Raw genomic sequence first — 26,465 nt, forward strand, 5'->3', positions numbered from 1 at the left:
TTCCCTTCCATTTCTCCCTTTGTCTTTCTCTCTCATCCATATGGCAGATTCCACCTCTTCCCCTCCCCCTGCCCTGCTGCGCACTCCATTGAAATGGCCTCTCTCACTCCCACACACAAACCCACGCTTGCTTGCACAAGCATCCCACATCCCCTGAGCCATGTCTTATTTACGGTTCGATTACGGCCGACCGCCCTCCAGGACGAACGTCCTCTTCCGCCTCCTCTGCCTTGTGCCCAGATGTTGCTCAAATAATTAGGGGAAAACCTGTTTTGTCCACTGGGGTCATAGGAAAACATCTGTGGCAAATGCAGCACGGAAGCTGCAGCGGCATCATCGTCAAGGCGCTGGTGTCGGAGAGAATGATGGAGCCTGACATGCATATACAACCCACAGCAAACACGGCTATTTATCTAAAAACACACAGGAGCAGTGGGTTTTTTTGGGTCAATTCATGCAAAAGCGCACCTCAAACAACACAAACGCTACTGTAAATACAGACAGCAAATCCCTGTGCAATACATAAGTTAAGAGCAGAGGGCTCTGCAGCAAGTGTACACACACCTCCACAGAACAAGGTAATAAAGTGTGCGCCAATGATTGAACAGAACCCCTGGGAGGCACAACACAGCACTATCCCTGCTACAGAGGTGAGTAATAGGACTGCTACGTCTTCCTTCCAAAAACCACTAGCGCTGCCTGTCTGCCTGCTGACGCATTCCACCGGAGTCTGCAACTCTCCGCTCTGCAGCCTGTAGCAAACTGTGAGGATGCAAAGCCCCTCTGTGGGATACAAACACCTCCTTCACATGGGCTGGTGAACGTAGCAGCCAGCCTTAATGTGACATGCTTTTGATGAATATTAAGAGGTCTTTTTACTGCGCAGAGTGTGGGCGTACCATCAGGTCAGGGATTATCAGTGCTGAACAACCTTTTTACAGAAAGTATTCACAAGTTGCAGCACAGCATGGAGCAAGAAAACAGCACATATTCAGATTTGAGGAACCGGAGCCAACTGTAGCTTTAAAAAATGACTTAAATGAGTACTTGCTTATAAAAGTGTTGAAGATTAATTTTTTTCATCCTCTATTTATGGCTGGGCAATATATCCATATTATATTGATATATGCGAATAGATATTGTCTTCTATTTTGAATGTCATCATATCGTAAGTGTTGCCTTTTCCTGGCTGCATTACAGTGAAGTGCTGCAATTATTTAACTTTTCAGACTGTTCTAAATGTCCTTAATTTGCCCACTATACTCATTATATTTACATTACTGATGATTCTTAAAAATGACTGTATAAATATTTTGTAAAAGCACCAAGTTTCCACCTCTACAATATCGTCAAATTAAAGAACTCGAGGTATTTGGTCAAAAAGAGAAAATCACTTTTGTCACTATACATAAGTCACAATGCAATATCACTGCAATTTTGAATGTCTTGCTCGGTGCTGAGTATTGCAATAAGATACACTGCAATCCACTGCAATTAATTACCTTTTTTCAAATGCATCTTATCACCAAAGGAAAACTCTGTCAGCATCTAAGATACAGTTTTTCCTCAGTCATTTTTATTGCAGCAAAATGTATTTAGTGGACTAATGAAATTATTCCAGTGGGCTACCAAAAGTTTTATTTGTATGCGTGATATTTCTAATAAAATAATCAATATTTTGGCATCCCTGTGACAAAACAACATTGGGGTGCCCGGCAGCTCACCTAGCAGCAGCAGCTGCAGGTTCAATTCCAGCCCACTGCCCTTTGCTGCATGTCATCCCCTCTCTCACCCCATTTCAAGCTATAGCTATCCCACCAAATAAAGGCAAAAAAGTATCTATCTAATATCTAAAAAAGTACAAAACAAAAAACAATAAAATATTGCTGTAGTGCCCCCCCTCCTAATCTTTGTGCTATGATTTTGTTGAGATATTCACTCATTTCATTCATTTTCCTTAACTTCTTGTCCTCGTAAGGGTCACGGGGGGGCAGGAGCCAATCCCAGCTGTCAGCGGGTGGAAGGTGGAGAACATGCAAACTCCGCACAGATGGGCCCCCGCCCACCGACCGAACCCCGTTCCAACCGGGTTTTGAACCAGGACTCTCTTGCTGTGAGGCAACAGTGCTAACCACGACGCCACCCCTTGTTTTAGCAATTTATTTAAACAGCACTCTGGTCAACGTTTATTGTTTTTAAATGTGCTCTATAAATCTGTGTGATTTGACAACTTCTAATCAACCGAACATGGATTGAAGTTGTCAGGGCTTACCCTGTGTTTTCACGTGCATTAAAATATGCATTCCATTATTTATGCTTTTGTTTAACAAACAAAAACATGTCAAGTGTCAATTCATAACAAGATTGCAACTAACAATTATTTTTTTTATAATAGATGAATCACTTTGTCTATAAACTGACATAGAGTAGTAATGAATACAAATAAAATTTACTTCAGCCCAGAGACAACTCTTAAAAGTGCTTGTTCTACTCAACCAACAGTCCAAAACACAAAGATATTTTGTATATGACAAAAGAAAAAGGACATCTGAGTTGCAAACAGGAGTGTAAGTTTAATTTTTGCTTGAAAAATGGATATGACTGAATTATGTTTCTTTTTTAATAATTACAAATTAATTTTCTGACTGTTTATCAAAATCTAATAACTGAAAAGTCATTAAGTTCAAGACTATGAGCCCTTTGTCCATGAGAGGTGAGCAGACGGGGTCGCATAGTTGTGGAAGGGAAGTCTAGAGTGGCTGGCCATCAAATCCAAACAAAAAGCTTTGTGTTTGGCAGGAGAAGGGAACAAGTTGCAACAAAAGCTCCTCACAGTACAAAAACATAACTGGCCGAAGACCAAGCGGCACACATTCTTTTACTTGAGACTTCTGAAGTGTGGATGTCCCTTTCGAGCGGCAGATGTATAATCACACTGCTTTTTCAGTTTTCCATCCGAATTCTCCTCTTAAATCCTTCTCTCCTTTGAAAAACCATATAGCCGAGGCAGCGGAGGGATTTTTATAACAGAAATGCTCTGCTGTTGCTTTGACCCCTGCTCACTTAAGTAATGGTTGCTTATTTTAATACTGTAAGTCTCTTCAGACAAGTGGATCAGCAAACTGCCAAAAATGTAATTTAAATGGAAGTGTACAGAGAAGCAGCCATCTGCCCTGCTAATCCCAAACAAAGAGTGTTACTGAAAGTGTTGTTCCCAGACTTTTAAATGGCCCTCGCTGTCACACTGCCATTTAAAGGCAACACAACACTTCTTCTGCAAGTGTGTGTGGCTCATTGTTTAGACCCCGTCTGCCTGACGGCGCGCTCCACCAATTCTATTTAGGTCATCAGGTTGAGTTACGACACAGCTCAATAGTTTCGCCTAATTGAAAGAATCATCCAGGTAAACGTATTGTGTCTGCAGAGGTCACTATAGTCCAATGTATACACAATGTAATGTATGAAATACAAATAAGGCTCAACTCTGAGATACTGTCAGATCACAAAAGTTTTCCTTTTTGGAGGGATCAAATATTTTTAAAGTTAAAATTTTGCTGAAAATGGGGAAGAACAATAAAGTGAAAGGGATGGAATTACTTGGTGATGGAAAAGCAGCATTTCTGTCAGGAAAGATATTCACAGAATATTTTACTGATGAAGTAGGTGCTATAGACATGCATATAATAATAAACAGAACAGGGAAACACAGAAATAACAGAGTCTGCATGAAATGTGAAGCAAGTGAAATTAGGAATAAATGCTTATGTCTAAAATAATCCCAATTAATGGTGTCCTGCCGTTGAGGTAAAAAAAAAAAACAAACATATTTTAAAATTCATGGTATTTAATTTTGGTTTATTCTTTCGGCATGTTTTTCTCAACTGATTTTTTAAGAGCTACTTCAGCTACATCGAAGCTGAAATTGTAAACTTTTCAAATGCCTTTGAGACATGAGGTTGAATGCTAATAATTCTCACCGCTTCCACTTCATGACATCAATAAACAGACTACTGATTCTATAGTCTTGCCTGTGGGATAAGAGTTTAATTTAATATTCACTAATATGCTCCAGGACACTTCGATTTTCACTTCTGAAAACAAAAGCTTTGCGTAAAATGCACACTAAAAAGGACAAACACGCAGGCTTAATCGCATACTGCAATATAAGGTGTTGATGGAAATGTAAGCCTCTTAAAGGAAAGGGGAAAAAAAAAAAGCCGCTAATGAAAAGTTCAGCACCATGCAGTGCACATTTGAAAAGTGTAAGATTTGGGAGAGGTGCTAAAAACTCACACCTGCCTCTGGTACAGCAGGACATCCTAATTTAGGCACATCTTTCATCACCACTTGGTCAGAGTGAGAGAGTGTGTTGCCTGGGGAGAAAATTCTCAACCCTGGGAATAACAAGGAGCATGTGCGTCGTGAGTGTGTGTGCATTTGCCCATGGAGAGATGTCTCTTAGGCAAACGCGCCGTTAAAAAACTGACAGAAGGAAAAAGCCGAAGTGACACTACAGACGCCTCCTTACAGAGAAATAAAACACTGATGATTCATGTGATTTACAAATAATATCAACACTTTATTTCTATCAGCTTGGCTGAAGAAGCAGCAACACAGGAAATCAAGAGGAAATCAAGAGGGCTGCCAGTGTGAGAGTCCCATTTGACTGCAAGTGATGAACTTTGATGTGATCCTACTACTGACACACTTGTCAGATGAGCAGTCAAAGGCTAAGAGCCAGAGCTTAACTGACAACATAGCAAGCATTCACCCAAAACTAACAGCAAGGCCACACTGGGAGTCGAACACTGTGATTATAACTTTATGAGGATTCTTCCTTTCATCATGAGTGGATGTAAATCTAGAAGGGAAACACATACTTGGACACCTGCAGTGTCTGCAGCTAGAAATATATTACGGTCACCATTTCAAATACTAAGGCATACTGTGTATTTGCAGCTGTGAGTGCTGCTTTTAGGGATGTCAATGGTTAACCATAAATTGATGAACCAATGATCATATTTTTCACCCAGCTCAATCAACAGTTAAGTTTCACTTTCACTGCGCATGCTGTTCTGCTGCTCCCTCTCTGCCCAGAATACACCCTGCGCTCCGTGAATATGTATCTCAATAGCGTTCCTAATGAATTGTACAGCTCCAAAAATGGAAAAACTATTCAAGGTGACAGATGTTTCATATGTGGCGGGCTGCCACAAAAAAAAATGATGTTTGGGAAACCCTGTTCTACATGGGACATGGGATATGTAACAAGGGGTAATGAATAACTTAATTAGTCATTACTCGTGTGAGGACATATACTTAAAAGGAGTCTATCTTTAAAAATATGGATAAAACCAAAAAGGCTGTGTGGAGGCCTTTGCAGGTTCCCAAATCGTTCTGTGAGGATTCTTAAAAATGAATCACTAATCTGCAAAGGATCAGCTGATAATAACGACATTAAACCCTGTCATCAGTATCAACTCTTGTCAGCCTGTGTGAGAACATCCATACCCGCTGCTACGGTCCATTCATTAGGGGGAAACCCCTCACAGTGACTGGCACAAAAAGAGAAAGAAAGAGAAATGTGTGAATGACCAAATTCCCAAATATATTTTTAAAAGGAAAACCTAAACTAACATGTCTATACAGGTCTTTCAGAAACCATGGAATCAGTCCTGCATTTAAGTTTCTGAGGCTCTTTTTTAAATTATGATTTTAAATGGATACATGAAGTAACTTGGTACTGACGAATAAAATCTAATATTTCATAGTGGTGATTTGCTACTGCAGAACAAATGACCTGCAACTTTTGGCAAGTAGAGACAGAAAATAGAGAACATTCCACTGTGGCGCACACTGATTTTCCACTACTGAAAAAACAATGCTGTCATTATCTGTCACAAATGTGGGCTGCATGCTGAAAAAATTCCAGCAACTGAAAAACTTATTAAGTAAAACTTATTATTAAGTATTCTCCCAGTGAACGAGCATAACATATATGGCCAAGATGTATATTAAGTGGCATAATGGCGTGTTTAAACTTAGACCGGTCCATTGTTGCTCTCTACTGACTGATAGTGTGTGGTCTTATGAATATAAAGCCTACAATAAAACTTACAGGCCTCCCAGGTGACCAAAACCATCCAATTATACAGAGCACTTTATTAAGAAATTTTCGAAAACCAGTGAGCGTGTTTTGACGACTGCATCACTGCAGTGGTTTCTGTACAAGCAGCACTGACACAAATTGCTCAGGGGCAGAACAAATCCTGACCTGTTTTATAGAAACAAAGGGATCAAATTAAAATGTTCCCACTGAGTGAGCAGAGTACACAAATATGCCCCCATGGGCCGGCAGCACCTGCTCCGCTCTGCTCCCAGCAACCCCCACACCCCCCATCCATTACTCTGAATCGTGTTTAGATCCAGTGTAGCATCTCTATCACCTCTAGAAAACCCCAAACCAGAGAGAGAAGCTAACTGTCTCATGCACTAATCAGTATGGCACCAACTGGTAAATGAACTCCAGCTTTAAGGCCTCTAGTTAGTCATTTTGGCCATCACCAATTTGGGTTGGTTTTTTTTTTCTTTGGAGTCAAAAGTGACCATATTTGGGCAACATGTTGGCGCCTCATTTTTCAGCACTGGATGTTGCTGCTTGCGTCTCATCTAAGGTGTAAAAAGTGTTATTTCACATTATGAACTAATTACATTGGTAATGGCTGGATGTGAATATTTGACTATTCAGATATTCATTTATTGAGTCTGTAATTGGTTTTTTTTTTCAATTTTGAGATGGGTAATTTCTTTTTTAAGAAATAACAACAAAAAAAAAATTTAAGAAGATGTAAATCTCAGTATTTCCCACACACTGATTTATTAGTGGCGCCCCCGCACAATTTATCAACACTGACCCCCATATATTGATTTTCTTTTTTTTTTTTTTATTATTTAAAATGGGAAAAATATTACTTCCTGAGAAGGTCCTTTAACACTTTGGCTAACTTTTGTAACACAAACATGAAATGAAGCAAATCTTAAATTTGTTGAAACTACTATACTGCAAACATTAAAAACCCCCCAGTCTCAAGCAACTCCCAAGCAAGAGTGTACCAAGCAAAGCCTCATAACACAACACAGTGTTTCCCACACATTCATTTATTTGTGGCGGCCCACCACTATCAGAACATCTGCCACCACAAAGTGATTTTACATTTTTGGAGCTGAACTGTTTTTTTAGGAGCACTATTCTGTCATCAGCCATTACCACACAAAGACTCTGATTCTGTGGGAAACACAGTAGCCTAAGTGTCATTACACTGTCTTCTGCACCGGACCACTGTGAAGTGTGTATGATTGATGACTACATTATGTTAAATCAGTGATATAGAATGGTGACCCTGCTCGGGGAGCTTGAGTTTGGGCCAAAATAATCAATCACATTATAGCTGATAAAAACACACACACACACACACACACACACACACACACACACACACACACACACACACACACACACACACACACACACACACACACACACACACACACACACACAGGTACTTTACTGGTGGTGCTCAGGGACTTCAAATGGGCCTTAAGGGAGTCCTCTACAAGCCAATACAGACATAGAAAAATACCATAAAATCATTTACTTATCAATATCAACGATGGGGTCTTTAACAAAAACAGGTTTTGCTCAATTCTGAACCTTCCATAACAACAAAGGAAGCTAGCTCGACAGGCTGTTCTTTCACAAAGGGCAGTTAGCCAGAAGGTATTGTGGTTAATTGAGGAAGTCTATCTCAGACTGCTGGGGCTTGACCTCCTCACCCTGAGTCACTCCAACACAGACAAAAACAATGTACTGGCCAAATCTTAGCATCATTAACCCTTTCAAACAGGAGCACTGGAGCGAGCACCCCAGGACAGCACACTGAAAGGCACTTTATTTTGCTTAATCTTGCTCCTCCTTTTCTTTCTATATATAGCCATATCACCAAGGGCTCCGTGCAGAGCTCCATAGAATATAGAGGACGAGAAGGAAACAGAGAAGGTTGATGAATATGAAAAGGACATGCAAACGGAGGAGAGAGGGTGCTTCATTCATTTATCTAGCCGCAGACTCTGTTCAGACGCTCAAAAGTTTAAAGAACAATCCGCTGTTCATGGGCGGAGGATTTACTGTCTGACTGTACCTTCTGTAAGAGCACAAGGCCAAGGAGCAGAGAGCAGATTATAAAACAAGAAAAGACTGTTTTCACAGCTTCTCCATGTGGCCTGCATTATTGATGGGCTTAGCCTAATCCACTGCGAATACATGTGCAGCCACATTATGACACAACCCATGTTTTCGGAGGTGATATACGCACACGGTGAACGGCTGTGATGTGAACCTTTGTGCAGATGTCTGTTCCTGTGCATATGTTCACAAAGCTTGCCTGAGATAGTGTTGGAAAAGCACAGAGTGGCTATACTGAGCGACATGGCAGCCCACTATAGCCATACCCTTGGGCAATGTGGCTTTTAATCCAGTATGCTGGAGATCTACTGCAGGTTCATGTAAAGGCAATGACAGGTACTCTTCTGTCTTGTGTTTAAGTACATCTGGGAGAGATGAAGCGCAGGGGTAGAGCTAAGGTATCCACCCACATCTTGACAGGAATGTGCTGTATGCACACTTTCCAAACATTTTATTTCACCTTAATAGTAGATTGTGGATTGGATTGTGTGGATGCAATTAAAATACTTTTAGAGAGGAAACAAGGTCTGCTTGCTAGATGCTATGTGGTGTAAAAAAGGTTTTACGACTCAAGTTATTCTGTATGTAAGGTCAAAATAAAGACTGCATTTAACATATATTATATAGATACTTTGCAGATATTTTGACCAGCTTTGTATCATAATAACATGGGTTGAAGGCTGCAAATGATCTGTTAATATTCCCTTCATCTTGCCAGCAACCAGCTCTCCCCAGCTACTTTGCCAAACAAAATCACCAGGAAATGCGTAATATGGCAGCCTTAGACCATGGATATAAACAAGACCTGAACACAACGCTGGAGGGAGGGCTGCACTTATTCCTAAAATGTTGCTCAGTAGTGCATGAAGCCAAAACTTCTATTGGATTACCCAGATCTTCCAAATTGTCTGGCCCATTGAGCAAGTGCGCTACAGACTTTTGGCAGCCAAAAGAGTGCTGCCGAACAACTAACTTCTGGTTTAGCACTCTGCTAACTTAAATGGTGTAAATGATTTAATCATGCAGCTCTTCCAGACTGTCCAGTTGTTACTGGGCTAAATGGATCCAATAGTAAAACAAGTCAAATAATGTCTATGAGAAAAAGTCTTTTTGGGCCCCATCGCATCACGTGATGGACCCAGAAAATGTAATTCCGCTTTTGGCCACAATGTAAAATTTGCTTCAAAACTCAGCACAGTTCTTATGGACCTTTCTAGGTTGTGGCCCAAACTACAGATTGTACTTTCTAATTTTTGTATGCGGACACCAAGTGTGTAGAAGCATATACAGAGAAAAGGCCCTCTTTCTCAAATTCAGACCAAACAGTCAAACTAAGCTCTGCTGACCAAGATTCTGTTACCAAGGTGCCTATTTTCTACTAATTTTTTTTCAAAACATAATTTAATTTTTGATTATCACCTTGTATTACATCAACAATCAGTGGGACATTTACTGGTGCAGCGCAGTGAATTCTGGTAGTTGTAGGTTTTCTACTTCTTGAGCAAACGCAAATACCACAGTCTCTTTTTGCTGTTTTCTCAGGTTATGTTACACCAATTTAAAAATATCTCTATTTTCTTCTTTTCTTCAGGCTTTAGACTTCCTGTGCACTAAATGGAGGACATTGAAGTGAAATAGATACTAACGTTGGAAAACAGTGCAACAATAATCAGATACTTTGAAGATTAATATGTTTTCATATGTTTTTTTATGTCTCTAATGACAGTCCTGGCAACACAAGTATTTTTGCTGTGTAAGTCTATTAGTTCAGCTATTAAGATGAAACAAAAGACTGTGGGAAGCAAATCTGTTGTTTTTTATTCCTGACAAAAAAAAATTTGATTTATTTGATAAGTATTGATGACTTGATAAAAATCAAAGTATAACAGATGTTGTCACGGACAATATTGAAGTAGACCTACTTCCATAGTGCCAGATGGTCTTACAATTTGGGCCAACTTCAACTGTCATCTCTCAAAAAGGTATAATCTATAGGAGGTGGGTTTGCCAGTTCTGCCTCAGGCAAAACATACCCAAGGAACTAACAATATAAATGCTGAGTCAGCTGCTTGATATATAATAAAAATGTCAATGTCTGAGAGCATTTACCAATCATACTTTACAATGACTAACATGCTTCTATAGCTGACAAACACAAAAAAAACCCTAAATCTTTGCATTTAACCCTCACCTAGTCTACTGTAGGTTGTAGGTTGTGGCTATGTAGCCACAAAGTTATGGCTGGAGTAGAAAGTCTGCAGTTATGAACGTGTGCAACCATTGAAATGTTAAGTACAATACAAAGACAGAATAATTATTCAGGCAGACCGAGACTTACCTCAACCAGCAAAGGTTACGGAGCAGAAATAAACATTCAGACCTTTCTACAATCCAAATACCTGATATTTTGCATATTATTGTTAAAACATGGAATGCTGCTGTTATTTCATGCACATCACCAAAAAGCAGTGACTCTTTTCAATGTTACTTCATGACAGCATTCAGCGTGAGACTCCAACAAAATGCCAACATTGGAATGGCAAATCAGTAACACACCTTTTATACAGAGCAAGCACATGATTTTCTCCCCAGCAGGGACACTGCTGTCAAATCAGAGTGACTTTCCCTCCCTGCAAATATTCTGCACCATACGCCTTTTCTTGCTAAATCAACATACGTTGCATTTTTAGCAAAATATTTAGATGAATTTTGCTTTGATTTTAATTTGCATGCATGCACAAGGAATAATAATAGCAATCATCTGTTGGCTAGTCTGACTAGCATTTCGGCAGACGAGTGGTCCAGTGGACTATGAGCAAGTGTAGTTGCAGTGGTTTCATGAAGGACTTGTCCTGCCCTCAGTAGCGCTAACATGTGAGTGTGTTGTGTGCACAGCATTGACTGTGATGTCACATTCACGCTCTGATGCTAACCTTGTCTGGCATATGCATTAGCCCTTTCTTCTGTTTTCACTGAGAACTCATCTCCAGTAAAAGTGAAAAGAGGTTACAAAATTCCTTAAAAAAAAAAAAGGTTATTTTTCTTTCTCAAATTAAAGAGTGATACATTACTAACTTGGGATTGTGTCACAATTTTAATGTATACTGCATGAATAATGACCGCAATTTGCGGCTTTCTGCTCACCACAATATGGTGGCAGGGGTGATGGGGCGGCATTGATGCGGCCCCCCTAAGGGAAGTGCAGAATGTCTCCGCCACACAAGTTGGGGTCATGCTGCTTTATTTGCACAAACCCCTACCCCACACCATCATCACTCTATTTTCCAAAATTACAGTCCGTCGTCCCATACTGAAGTATGTTTATCAGAAAGCCAGACAGTCTGTTAGGGAAAAACCCTTTATCTGGGCTTCTGCTTCTGTACCTTACAGTGAAAAGAAGGCCTGGTTTGATGTGGCTCTATTGTGGAGTATGACCTCAAGAGAGGGGGCTGATGCGATCCACAAATGCTGAGTGCACAGAACTGTAAGGTAGAATGGGTAAAAAAGTTTTGGGGATTTTTTTTCATAGTTGTTTTTTGTTGCTTTGAAAAGCAAAGTGCACTTAACATGGCATGCCTTGCAGGTCAAGGGGAAGTCCAAAGAAGAAAGGAGTTGCTTTAGTACGCTTTGTACTGACAAATGGCACGACAGACAGAAAATAAGTCTTGCTACAAAATGCAAAAGCTCTCAGCAGATACTGGCTGACTTTTCTCCTAACAAACTTTCACTTTAACTGAAAATAGTGGTGAATTAAAAATGAAACAGCCTTGTTACAAACTTGGCGCCTTTTCTTCTAAAAGATATTTCTACTATATTGCTTCTGAAAGCGTTTTAGGAGTGGTATAAAAGATGCATATATACCTGGAGTGTCAATGAAATATATGTAATTGGTAAACCACAGGTAAAATTTTTTAACACACACACACACACACACACATATATATATAAAGGTCTAAAGGTTAATTTTGCTACTTTTCAGTTTGCTGCACATCACACTACCCAGGTCTGCTAGGAGTTAGCCGAATCGCAGCACCACTCATTATGTGATTACCACGTGATGGTTTTCCGACCCAACAGCGTTGTTGTGGAAACATAGTGCCTACCCACCGGTCTGTCCTCAGCTCGCCCCAGTGAGGAAGAAGCTCATGAAACACCTTTAGCATTGTGGACTTTGTTATCACTGTTAACGTTGTTACCACGGTTAGCAGTGTTAACACAGCTGGTGATGCTTACATAGTGAGCAATGCTAAAGAGGTCTGCAGCTCAAATGAAGTGGCTTACTCAACGGGGAAGACTGGCGATGGGCAAAATGTCCCCACAGCAACACATTCCACCACCAAGAAGGTTATCAGCTATAATGGCCAAAGGAGCAGCGCCACTAGCAAGCTAACGTTAGCTCCCACCTGACCAGTGCGGAGCGGCAAAGGAACCAGTGGAGACCAAAGTCTAAGCACTTGGCACGTTTCCACATGTTAACTTGGTAGGCTGACTGTCCCTCAGCAGAGCCAACAGAAAATAATATAAAAGACAAGACATTTACAGCACAAATCCTAAAAATTTCTTCACCTCTAAATGGGAAGTACATTGAAATGCAGCGCTAAAACTCGCCAAGGCAATAAAGCACAGCACTTAGGAAAGGAAGGGCTAGGGGCTTTTGTTTAAAAAATGAACAGTTAGTTACCGGTTAATTGGTGTTGCCCTTTCAAAAGCAAAATTAAGTGAAACTGACATCCCTGATACACACATACCTAAAAATACATTATACATCCCTGCTCTGTTGTATTTCCACCCCAAGCTCACAGTGGTGTGTACTACTTTCCAGAAATACATATAGAGTGTTTAATTAAAAATATGTGGTAAAAGACAAAAAAAGATTTTTTGTGTTTACACCAAACAATTTTAAATAATATCCGGTCTCATTTAAAGCGAAAGCTAAGGATTCTACAGTATGATCGGAGCACAAAGCCTCGGAGACAGCATTATTCAGCCCGTCATTATATCTGTGCAATACACCATAGATAAATTTATACCCTTGACCCTTTACTTTCCGGTGCTTCAGTGGAACCGTTTGTAATTCAAATTAATAAAGGCAACCATGACTGCCCGACAGTCTAACAATAATGTACAAACATCATAATATGCATCTTACATATATCCTGTACACAACTGTGAGTGTATGACTTTGACGCTAACTTACATGGACAGATATTTCATATCACCCAGTTCATGCCTCTCAGAGGCTTTGACACTGGACTGTAGCTTGTAGTTTGCAACAGTAGCCTTGAGCCAACGTTATCTATTACACTATGTTTAACACAGACTGATCAACTGATTGAAGCTGGCCACTCATGTAAAATTAAGTCAAAAATCAGTGTAAGTTTTAATTTCAACTGGGTGGGGAACAACGTCATTGCAGAACAACTGTAACTTTTGGCAGGCAGCAAAACAGCAAGGTCATCTGCAGGCTCATTTTCTCATGGCAAAGATGTGAAACTCGCATGGACTCAGTGGCACATGGACAGTATTTACATTGTGCTTTTCATGCCGACTAGAATGAAGTGCTTTACAAAGCCTCTCAATCACCCACACATCCACACACATCACTGTCACTTTAGGAATCACATAAAAGAACAATAACTCATCAAAGTGTGATCAGAAGAAAAAATATTTTTAATTCATTTTTTGCACTACTTCCTTGCAGAATTACCAGGGCGCAGGCCCCTGGAATCACAGCAACAAGTGCAAAAGGTCCCACAGATTTCATATGACTCAACACTTTGACCACATTGTGTAAAGCACCTCAACATTTGGCTTAAAGTATCTTAGAGTCAGGGGGTATCGCAGGGTAGTCCCTATGCAACAATTAGCTAGCCAGTGGGACACTGACAGGGATTCAAATGCACTAATATGCACAGGTGACCAGCACAGCTACAACAACAAACCACAGAGAAGCTGGAATTTACAACACAAGGTTTCCTACACATTAATTTATTTGTGGCTGCCTGCCATAGGCAAAACACCTGCTGCCAAGTTTGGATTTTATATTTTTGAAACTAGGCTGCTCACTAGGACTGCTATTGGAATACTTATACTATTTGATTATGCATTGCACCACACATAAAGTGCATGCTGGGCCAAGATGCAGCAGCAGAACATCAAGCGCAGTAAAAGTGAAGCTTAATCATTATTTGCGCAGCAGCTCTACAGCAGCTGAACCTCTTATTTTTCAAACTGATCATCTCTGACATGATCAAAAGATCATTTATTCACCCTAAGACTCAAACTTTACAAACAGCTGCTGAGGAAAAAAAATAACTTATGACAAGTTACGCCTGTGCTGCATTCACAGAGCCGTAAAAACAACCAGATTTAGAGGGGGGATACAGAATTATAAAAAAGACACACACACACTCACACACACACACACACAATAACAATAATAATAATAATAATAATAATAACACACAAACCTACAAAACACATCTCAGAAAATGCCGTGCAAAATAAGCTTGAATGATTAGAAAATCATTCGATTTAATGCAGAGTACCTTTACTGGCAGTAAGAAGCGGACAGTCTTTAAGTTTCTAGGGACTTAAACCACTTGCTTCAAAGTTTAAAAAGAAAAATGGAAATTATCCAAGTTATTAACTTCACTGTGTCCTGCACATTTACAAGATGTACTAACAGTACATCTTTCAGAGCTTCATCCTGGTTCCACTTTAGCAAATTATATTAACTGTATTCACTTCCATTTTTTACTTGAGGGTTAGTTTTAGAAAAACTGGCTCAAATTAGAGAATTTTCAAAAACTTTTCTGGTTGTCTGAGCAATCGCACTGCCTGCCCCATTGGATAGATATAAAGTGGATTGGATGTAAAGCTGTGGCTACCACATTCACCTCATCTATGACTCCTCTGTGTCTCATCCACAGCAGAGCCAACTTATCTTCTCACAAGGATTGGGACTGGTGCAAATATACTGTCGGCTGGCACTGGCATGCCTGAGCTAAACGCATTCTTAAGCTCTAAACTGATTACAGGTTGGAACATCCCCTTCCTTTTTCAAATGAAGATAATGCAGCTCATGTGTATCGTGCCTTCTCAAAACTTTTCTCATATTTGGGGAAACTAAGAAAAGCCTAGACAGGAAGGTGGCGAGACAGCTGAGTGTCACACAGGAGCGACTGGTTGACGCAACGCCATGAAACGCTGTTTACTAAAGTCAATGTCTATGTGAGAGAGAAAAAAACAGGATGCCTGGTATGTTAAAGCAAAAGTACACACACAGGACAAAGGATGAATAGTTGCAAGCCAAAATTGGCTCATGAGTGGCCACTGATAAGGAGCAGAAAGGAAGTCACTTTGAATTCCATTAAGACATGTATTCATTGCAAACGCTTCAAAAGTGGTGTTAGACAATAGCGGGACTTTAATTGAAGAACCATGCATACCTGCAGACAGGCGGCTTGTTTTCATCCACATTGCAGAATTGTTCATGACACCCTGTGTAATCACTCTTTCTCTAAAGAAAGTCAAGTGGACTAAACTTCCTACGAACCTAACGATAAGCCTAGTCTGACATTTGTTTTTGCAGCAGTGACACTATCCTGCCGGAGGAAAGCAAATATGTTCAGGAAGGCATCCAGAGCGGAGGCGGTGAGAGCGATTTTTATTTCGTGCAACCTATGCATTCAAATATTTTGCTTGCAAACAATTACTGGCCAGTCAAGCAGGTGCTCCTCTCGCCAAAAAATTACAATATGCCCAAATTTGGTGCTTGGCAGGTATTCATTTGGTCTGGTAAAAACGGTAGAATCCCTGACACCAAAATAGCTGCTACACAAACAGTCAATCAAAACATGCTGTTTTTCTGAGCTCATGTTTAGGTCATCGATCGTATTTTGTGAAAGCCTGTATTTGCTGAGGGTGACCTTAAATGCTTGCATTGGAGCAACATAGTAATAGGATGTTTATCCTGCAGCTTATCACACCAACAACTGACACTGAGCCCCTGTGGTCTTCAAATGTGTGCGCTCGTCAGCGCCCATCAGCCTCGCAAATCCCGAGGAAATGCATTGTCTTTTTATAGTGCCTTATCCCCATGATGTAGGGCTCAGCCACATTATGGAAAAAAAACAATGTCCTCTGGGCAGGGAACATAGATCGATGACAGGAGCTGCTCTGTCCACACGGAGCTGTGTGAAGGTGACGGTTACGATTTTTGTTGCCTTCGGTCATGCATTATAAGAGCATTAAAGGAGAGTTCTCTGACAGCCAGCAAAAATGTATTAGCATGAGAAGTAGCGGTAGCAGCCTCTCTGCTGCTGCTGCGGCGGCTGCATGGGTCCACTAACACAGAGCCAGTGCAGCATCTCGGCTGCATACAGCTTTCCTGAAACGGCACAATGCAGCAGAACTGCTGCTGAACTTTGCTCTCTCACTCACACTCACACACACACACACACACACACACACACACAGAGCCACACGGTCAGTTTGGCACGGTACCCTCCGTGCCTGGTCTAAGCTGTTTTCTCCTCTTTAAACTTGTCACCTCAGCAAGTGGAGCAGTACTGCAGCAGTTTTAGGAAATACACAGTAAGGTCTAGTGCGGCCGGCCCTTTCGGCTCCGTTTTGATCAGTATTTGCTAAAGGGTGCCCCCGACACTGTTTTGTTTTAGCTGACTCCTACAACTGTTTTTTTTTTTTTTTTGCAATTACTCCCTTAAACTCAGGAAATCAGTTAAATTGCTTTTCCCACACAGCTGCGAATAGATTCAATCATTCTGCATAATTTCTTTAAACAAAAGCATGAGTTTATCAGCAAAGTGCATCTCCTGCTTTGCTGCAAAAAATATCCAACTATGCTGCATTGTTTTAAGGAAAATGCAGGTCTTTGTCAATTGTTTGGGCCAAATCTCACTCCCCACCTCTGCTAACTTGGACGAGGAGCTTTCCATTCCCTTCAAAAGGGAAACACCTCTCGACTCAAGAGCAAATGCTCATACCAGCACGTTATATTCATTTCTTTTAAAAACAGTCCTTCTTCAAGGCAGTGATGGCACCAAAATAAATCACACACACATAATTGTGCAGCACTGCACAGCAGCTTGTAGCTGTGTCTGCACAGATACAGCACAGGCAGTGTAAGCTTTTATCTGCCTAATTTGACTCCATAAAAGATTACCGTTTTGGGAAGGTAAGAGGTCCAATTTAAGTCCACTTAGTTAATAAGTCAAATACTGCTTAGCTACAATAATTATATAGCGTGATGAGATGCTTTTAAGTAAGCACTTGCAATCCTTCCTGAGACTTTCAACCCTTCAAGTTCCAGGGACACCCCTCTTTAAAAATCCCAAGTTTACACCTGCACACCTCTCCTAAAGACACACAGTAAAGAAACTTAAGTGTTGAAAGTTAACTGTATCTTTCCAGCAATTTCAGGAATAAACATAAAGACTTTTGTAACATATGGTAACCTGTTTAAAGGGACAGTTCACTTTTTTTTTCTAAATGCATATTTTTTCTCTTACCTGTAGTGCTATTTTTAAATCAAAATTATTTCGTTGCAAGTGTTGTAGACATCAGCTGAAGAGATGTTTGCCTTCTCTTCAATATAATAGAACTACATGGCACTCAGCTCCAAAGCTCAAAAAAAAATTCAACCGATAAACTCAACAGCAACGTCTCTTTACAGAAATCATGACCCGTTTATTCAAGATAATCCACAGACCTTGTTGTGCGCAGTTTTATGTAGGAACTATTTTCTTTCTTCTGAACTACACCTGCCACCTGTCACCTCACAAATGGAAGCATACATCTACTCACCTAGCACTACTAAGCTAGCTAACCTTACAGCTCAGCCGAGGAGGACACCATTTATGTTTACATTTGGTGCTCAAAGCGCCAAAAAAATACATTTTAAAAACTCAACAGCGATGTCTCTTTGCAGAAATCAAGGCCCATTTCTTTGAGATAATCCACAGACCTTGTTGTGATTCGTTGCATGTGGGAACAATTTCTTCATTTCTTTTTTTTGGGGGGGATTGTGTTTTAGTTTGGTTTTTTTTCCCTTTATCAGACAGTTAAGAGTGTAAGGTGGGAAGAGAGAGGGAACAACATGCAGCAAAGGTCCACAGATCGAACTGTAACCTGCTGCTGCAGCGGCGCCGGAACTATTTTCTTTCCAACGAACTACACCCACCAACCGTATCACAGCGCAGAAAGAAGCATGCATCTACTCGTGGACAAGATAAAATAAGATAAGGTAACACTTTATTGTCCGTTTGCACGGAAATTTGTCTTGCATTACAAGCTCATCAATCCTCACGAACGGCTCGGCAAAAAGGCTTGTGCTTGCGACCGCGTAAGATGTAAAGATTAATGGCATCCTCCTTGGCTGAGCTGTAACGTTAGCCAGCTCAGTGGTGCTAGGTGAGTGGATGCATGCTTCCATCTGTGAGGTGATACGGTTGGCAGGCGTAGTTCAGTAAAAAGGAAATAGTTCCTACATGAAACAGCTCACAATAAGGTCTGAGCATTATCTTAAGTGTACGGAAAGAGACATTGTTGTTGAGATTTTCAAATGCTTTGGGGTTTTTTTTTGGTGCGTTGAACACCACAAGCCGAGCACCATCTAGTTCTATTATATTGGAGAGAAGGCAGACATCTCTAAAGCCGATATCTACAACAATCGGCAACTTACTCCAAAACAATCCAGACTGATAAATAGCACTACAGGTAAGAGAAAAAATAGGGTTCTTTTTTTTGGGGGGTGGGGGAACTGTTCCTTTAATCTGTGGCCAACGGGCATCTGTCCTGCAAGAGACTTGTTGAGGAAGAGAGACACATTGTTGTTCACCATTCTCGTGGGATAAGGTTAGCGGGTACATTTTAATGCCTGTACGTAATGTAATGCTCTTGACCTAAATAAGTTGAAATTGTTACTGCAGTGAAAACATCCAAGCATTTTTTTCTTCCTTTTTTTTTAGCAAAAGTGCCCCTGATAAAACCAAAGCATGTTGAGAAGTATTCAGTGCTTTCATAGTGGAGACTCTGGGTTTTATATTAAGGGTCTGATTTTGTTATGCCTTTAAATTAATTGGCACTATCAGGCTACAGTATCCCAGTGTGACACCAGAGGTACACACATTTATCCTAACCAGTGCTGGACCGATGAATCAGTTGATATTTAAACCGTAGAGCAGAGACGGGGCTGTACAGTTCGAGGAAAAGACATAAGAGGAGTGAAAGACAGATGCCTGTCACCGTGCTTGCAATAAAACCTTTTCGAGTAAAAGATGGTAGGAGCAACTTATTGCAACACCAACAATGTTCAACAAGCACAAACTTGTCTCTGTCCCCATCCACCGTCTGTACTCTGCCAAAGATTGTTTATCTGAAACACCACTCCAACATCACTGCACAACTGCTCCAACGGTCCTCTAAAAACCAATAACCAGTCAATAACTCTAGGGGTCAGAAGCTTACATCAATACATTAAGCAAATCAATTTTCAGTTAAATTATGTTAAATTAACTTTCAAAAGTTGAATACTAAACATTAAATACAGGGCTGGGTGATATGGAGCAAGAGAATAACACAATATTTTTCACCAAATACTTCAATATCAATGTTGCGATGATGTTGTAGCCGTGACTAGTGATGCTTTTACAAATAATTAACACTACGACATTTTTGATATTTAATCATCAGTAATGTGGATGTAATGACTAAGTAGCAAATAATAGAAGAAAGGCTGCTAACTTCAGAAAATGACATCACTTGACTGTAATGCGTTCTTTAAAACGAGGGAAAGCCAAAACAATATCTAGTCTCATATCACGATATACAAATAGGTAAGCTATATAAAATATATAAATAGGCTCACTGAGAGGTTACAAAGGAATAATTATGATAATTCTGATAAAATGCTAAAACTCTAAACCTTATTCCAAAGCCTGAAAACAATGAGTTAACAGGGATCCATTCCTGAAGCACAATGAGTCCTTGTCCTTTGTTCGGTTTCAAATATATTTTTTTGTTTCAAACTTCTAATCTAACTATCTAATCTCTGAATTAAGTCAGTTTGGCTCTCTTGTGCATACTGTATCATTAATTTAAATGCTAACAAAATAGATTAATTCATGTTGTTAATTTTCACTTGTTGTGCTGCTAATGTTTTAAATTGTAAGTGAAGACAGAAACTCTACAGATGAACGGCAGTTAGGAAACAGTAACAGAATTACACAGTTTGTCCAGCAATAAAACGAAGATCTGGCAATATCTCATTATCTGATTTTTTTTTTTTCAAGCATGACATTTAATCCATTTCTGCCTAAATGTGTGTCTACAAACAGTTTGGAGATTATCAGCAGGGCAAGGGCAATTTCAAGTGAACTAGTAGCTCCATCTGCCTTGAAAGTGAGCAATGTGTCAGTGGGAGAGAAAAAAAAACAGATGAGCAAACTACATGTGAAAGATGTGAACACAGAATAACACTGTTACACGGGTAACTCTGATTCTCAGATTTAGATTGCAATATTCATTACTTGCAGAAATGGTCTGCAATGTTACCGCAAAATCATATTTTATGCTTGATTTTACTTTTGCTTCCCCACAAAAGCAACAGTGGGAAGCAGATTGGGTATCACTGTGTTTCTAAATAATCCAGCTGTTACACCTTTTGGGAGGAATGACTTCCCGAGTGTCTTTCACATGACAGCAGCCTGAACACAGGCACTTTTAAACACCATGCGCTGTGCTGCACTGTATGTATGTAACCTTTAAGATTCAATCTTTTTTTTCTCTCCTCGTCGTTTTGTAAACGTTTGTGCAGAGACGCACACAGATCCGAACACTGCAACGCATACCTGCATAACACTTCAATGTGTGACTGCAGCTAGCACAGCGTTAACACTGCTGTATCTCTTTGAATTGGACATGATGCGGTCTCCCGGGTAGACCTTCACAGGCACCACTGACAGGGTAAAGCTGAGGTAAGATGACAGCCATAAATCCCACTATCGCGCTGCACACGCATAAGGAAATTTCTCAACATGTACAGAGGTGCAAGTGCATATTTAACGTTAACCGCCGATGTAATTTTGACCGGTGAGTCCCCGCGTCCGCGCTGCTCCAGAGGATTACCAGGCTAATATTACATAAACACAACCGGAACCCAAATCATATTAGCAACCCCGTTTGTTTCATCCTCCGCAGCCCCAAAATAACACGCTAACAGCCTACTCACGGTTCCTGCTGGAGCGGAAAGTTAGGGTTTCCGGATGCGTTGAAGTCTTCTCCGGCACTTCACTTCAAAACACAGACGAATGTTTTCCTCGGTGTCGTCGCTGGCGTTGGAGGAAAAAAAAAAACACGGACCGAGGCTGAGAGAGCGGTTGTACGGTCGCATGTACTGCAGTGTTCACAGTCTGCTGTCGGCTCTCTTCTTCGGCTTCATATTTTGTCGCGGTCGGTAAAGGGAGTGGTGCATTAGCGCCGCCCTGTGGTGTGGAGGCACCAGGGATGTCACACAGCACATCTTTTAACAATATTGCCAATAATATGCAGTGTTTTCGGTTAGCCTGCTGTGACCTTGAAAATGTCTCGACAGTTCCACCTCTGTGTAAACTAAGAGATATAATTGTCAGTAAACACAGTCTGTTGATATTATTTTGAAATGTAATCATTACTGCAGTGGAGACTCCAATGCAGTGCTTAACAGATAAAATAAAATAAAATAAAATAAAATAAAATGAAATGAAATGAAATGAAATGAAATGAAATGAAATGAAATGAAATGAAATGAAATGAAATAAAATAAAATGAAATAAATCAGTAAAACCAAACAATCAATACAACTCAATTTCTCACTCCGACAAAAAGCTATTCACAACCCTGACCTCACTCCTCAGCAAAGTAATTAACTGCGTGTTGGTTCTCCTGCATGACAGTTATTTACTTCCGCTCAAGATTTTTTCAGTAAAACCACCAAAATGAAATAATAAATATTGACAGCCTGCCAGCAAATATCAATTGTTGTTCTGGACACAGTTATATTTCAGATACCCAGGTCAATAGATCCAGACTATTATTTGGCCAATGATGAGAGTTAACAGCAAGTTTAAAAAAGAAAAAAAACAGTCAAATTTTAAAACCTAATATAGTAAAAACACCATTGCAGCTGCCACAGACAGCATCAAATATCATGTTTGGTAACTGCTGATATTTTGCAACATTTAACCTTGTGATATCCTTGATATCTTTGTCCACTAAAATTGCTGGTCATTACTATGAGGAGAGAGGTCAGTCCCCATCCACAGCAAAATTAAGTAATCTTCCATGCAGCTGCAAATAATTATTGCATTTTCTTTTATTTGAAAGAAATAAGGAAGACAGAAAGATAAAATGCAAAGTAATAATGTCTTGAGTTAATGACTGGAGGGAGATGCATTGTCACCAACATAAAATGTAATGTAAATATTATCTCATTTAAGTGTTTTGTAAAAAAAATCACTTGCCACTTTGAGTTAAGCTGACGTAATGCAAATGTCAATAGCAATGTCATCATGAAAAAAATACACCTTTACTGAATCAGCAGACCTCCTCTGATTATCTGGCTGAATTGGAAAAAGTTTCACTGATGAGCGTCCTACCTTCTATAAGACTAGATCTAAATAGAGCCACCTCTGTATAAAATAGGGTGTCCCTCAGAATTATAAAAATCATAATATATTTCATGGATAAACAGGAATCCCAAGATCAGTTACAGTGAGAAGCCCACATTAACCAGCATGACAATGTTGATCTAAATTAACTACATACAGATCAACATTATGATGACTGTAATAATAATAATAATCTCAGCAAGTCTATAGATTACAAGAATGGTGTGATACAGAATTCTCGTTCAGACCTATTGGCAAGAGATTACCCAGTGTTAAAACATACACACACACACGATTTTCATTTTACAGGATATGATGCTGATGATGTCAGTCTTCTTCCTGAGTAAGAGAAGATAGTTTCTATCTCAGCTGAAACTTAAATGAGTTTACTTAAAAAAGCTTTTTTTATGCAGACCAAGACAGATATATCCTACACCTCTACCTTTGACCTTCTTGCCATATATGAGTTTTGTTTATTCCAGAGAGCAAGACTACCTATGAAGTATATGATAGACTGAATATAATATTATGCTCAGTCATTCTATCTTTGCCATTTCTACCCTTTGTCCTTTGTGCACGTACCCTCTGGAAAGCAAAGTCATCAAAAAAAAAGTGTGCTGAGAAACAGGATAATGAGAACGGGTGTCTGGGTTTAAATTTCCAATCATTTTATTCCGAAATGCAATAAGGCAAATAGTGACCATTTAATGTGCATTTAATGCAAAATGCAGATATTTCATGCAAAAAAAGTGATTTCAACCATCATCTGAGATATGCAAACAAACAGTTACAAGCTGCACATTAACCTAAAAGCAGATTATGTGAATGTGCAGTTTAAGAAAATCCCTATGCAATGATCATATTTCAAAGTACAGTAATTCATAAACATAACGTGTGTGCAACACTGGAGGCCTTGGAGTTTGCTTATCATCTTAGACAAAATTTATTTAATTTTAAAAGTAATAATACGCAGAAATCTGTTCCGAATTTTGGTCAACTTAAAACCATAAATGAGAGGATTCATAATGGGAGGTATGATAAGAAATTCTATTGCAATAAAGTTTTGAAGGTTTTGAGGCAAATCCTTCGAACCATATCGTATATGCATTATATCCAAAAGAATAGTCACAAGAAAAATTAGTAAGGAGGTGATATGTGGCACACATGTTTGCATGAACTTTCCTCTGTTTTCTTTGGAATTCACACATGTTTTGATGAGATACATATAGGACCAAACTATAAAAAAACCATGGAATACATAAATGATTATTGTAACATATGCAACTATGTTGTTAACAATAGTGTCAGCTGGGAAACAAGCAAGTGAAACAATAATCCAATTTACACAAAACAGTCTGGCAATGAATGGGCTGCATAACTTTAATCTAGATGTTAGAATAATATTTGTGCCTATGATGCAAAAAGGTCCTAACCAGGAGAAACACACTAACTTTAGGAGTCTTGGCTTTGACATAATAGAGTGATACTCCAGGGGTCGGCATATAGCCACATATCTGTCATATGCCATGACTGCAAGAATAGACAGATCACTGCAGGCAAATGAATACATTACTAGAGCTTGAACGTGGCATCCAGCATAAGAGATAACATGAACAAGAGACAGCAGATCCCAGAGGAACTTTGGGTAGAATCCTGTAATCCCATAAAGTCCATTCAAGAAAAATGCACATAGTAGAATATACATCGGTTCATGCAGGTTTTTATCCAAAATGATGGTCACAATAAGAGAAACATTTACGAGCACAATGAAACAGTAGCACAGTAAAGTGAGAGAGAAAAGAACAATTCTGTGGTTTTTTGTTTCATTTAAACCTGAAAGAACAAACACTGTTATTACAGAGACATTATCCATCATGGTGAGAACATGTACTTGATCGCTGTGTTGTGTTTTTAGTGCCGTTCCCTAATCTCACTGTTACTAATATCTTGTCTGTCAACAGCAACACATGAGCTGGGAATTAAAACAGCCAATCAACGTTTAGAAAGAGCCCCCCCCTCCTTTTTTTTCAGTGTGCTGTAATCTACTGTATGAGCAATGCAATAATACATTTCAAGGATATGGCAGGACAAATACTTGTTTTCTTTTGTTTAAAATCTTTCGTCTATAAATAATCAGTGAAGTTCATATGAAGTTGGGGTTGTGTAAGTTCCAATAAGGTTTTACCATTCACTGCAAGAACTGGGCGCAATTTGTCCCGTATATCTGTACACAACCTACTCTCACTCATAACCTATATTTTTACATGCTTGGAGACACAAGAGAAAGATGAAACCAAGAGTTTCACACGATACAGCGGAGAAGTATTAACTCAGAAGTTGCAGGAGAGACTGACACAGAATAACAGGCATGTCACCCAACTGCCTCGTTGCCATGTTTATGAAGACTCAGACGCCCGGTATTTTTTTTAAAAAAATGTCAGCAAGTCCGCCCCCAAAAAAGATGCTGTCTGTAAGTTTTCATGTCCATAAGTGTGCCCACTTCACCTTATTTCACCTGTTGATGAGAAACAGATGTACTACAAAGACAAAGTTCAGTTTTACGAACTGTCTCGATTTTCTAACAAAACAAGTCATTGCGCATGACCATGATGCACGGAGGTGACTGTTAATAGTGCCCATACCACTAATTCATCACAGGTACATGTAAACCATCTTCAGTGTGATACCACAATCACATTCATAGAACATCAGACAGATTATTGACAATTAATTAAAAGATCTAGCATTTAAACAGACTTCTCAAATGTCTGCACAATGCAGGATAAAATAGAAAGATCATGAGCAGGGAAAAAAATGGCTTAAATGCGAGCTAAATTAAAACATGGTTATTATATTCATCACACATAGGCTCAGTGAATATTTAGGATAGCCCAAGTAAGTTTATGAGTAAAAGTAATATTTTATACATGACAGTGAAGTTGCAGTATGGTCGTAAAATGTAGGCCATGGAAGGTGTCTTAAAATAGGTCTTTTAAGGGCTTAAATTCCAGATTCCTACATATCGCCTACTCTGTCTTGCGTCTTTCAAATATACCACATAGTATTTTGACAGTTTAATATCTGATATCTTCATCTAAGTGATGCAACTATTTACTCTCATGTACTCTTTATTTCCTTTTCATGTTGAGAGTAGCCGAGGCCTTTACAATTATGCATAAAAAACACAAACTGATGCATAAAAAATCATCAGAATGTAGGAAACGAAGTGTCTGACACTCAAAATCTCCCAGAGAAGGGCCCCCAAACCCTCCACTTGATTTGTGTCCCTCTGGGATGGGGCTGTGACGTGTCCTTTATTTTCCACCCAGAAGGTGGCAACCCTACAAGGATGTATTAAGGGTCCTGGACACAGCATTGGTCATACATTCTTTTGAAAGCTGTATAGTAGTGCATGACACAAAGATTTTTCTATTTCCGCGGTATGAAAGTACCCAGATCATCTGGACTGTGGAACCCATAGGGCATGTGCACTCGTGATTCTGCTGGCCGAGTGCAGCTGAGAGCAACCGAGTGGCAAGTTTTCGCCAGCTGAA

At 39.7% G+C, this 26,465-nt stretch overlaps 2 protein-coding genes across 3 annotated transcripts in view; both read right to left on the bottom strand.

Moving 5' to 3' along the window:
* adarb1b (adenosine deaminase RNA specific B1b) overlaps positions 1-21,688 on the bottom strand; it is a 140,300-nt gene extending 118,612 nt beyond the window's left edge. For both annotated transcript variants that reach the window (XM_042494846.2, XM_088083013.1), the window contains exon 1: positions 21,495-21,688. The gene's annotated coding sequence lies outside the window, so the exon portion shown is untranslated. The remainder of the gene's footprint in view (positions 1-21,494) is intronic.
* Positions 21,689-23,854: 2,166 nt separating this feature from the next.
* Positions 23,855-24,787, bottom strand: LOC121949424 (olfactory receptor 11H6-like). The gene has a single exon (XM_042495108.2). It carries the CDS (start codon positions 24,785-24,787, stop codon positions 23,855-23,857), a length of 933 nt encoding a protein of 310 aa, XP_042351042.2.
* Positions 24,788-26,465: the final 1,678 nt, after the last annotated feature.

This window comes from Plectropomus leopardus, chromosome 10, assembly GCF_026936395.1.
Source record: "Plectropomus leopardus strain MGB_pleo_1.0 chromosome 10, ASM2693639v1, whole genome shotgun sequence".
In the NCBI taxonomy this organism is placed as follows: domain Eukaryota; kingdom Metazoa; phylum Chordata; class Actinopteri; order Perciformes; family Serranidae; genus Plectropomus; species Plectropomus leopardus.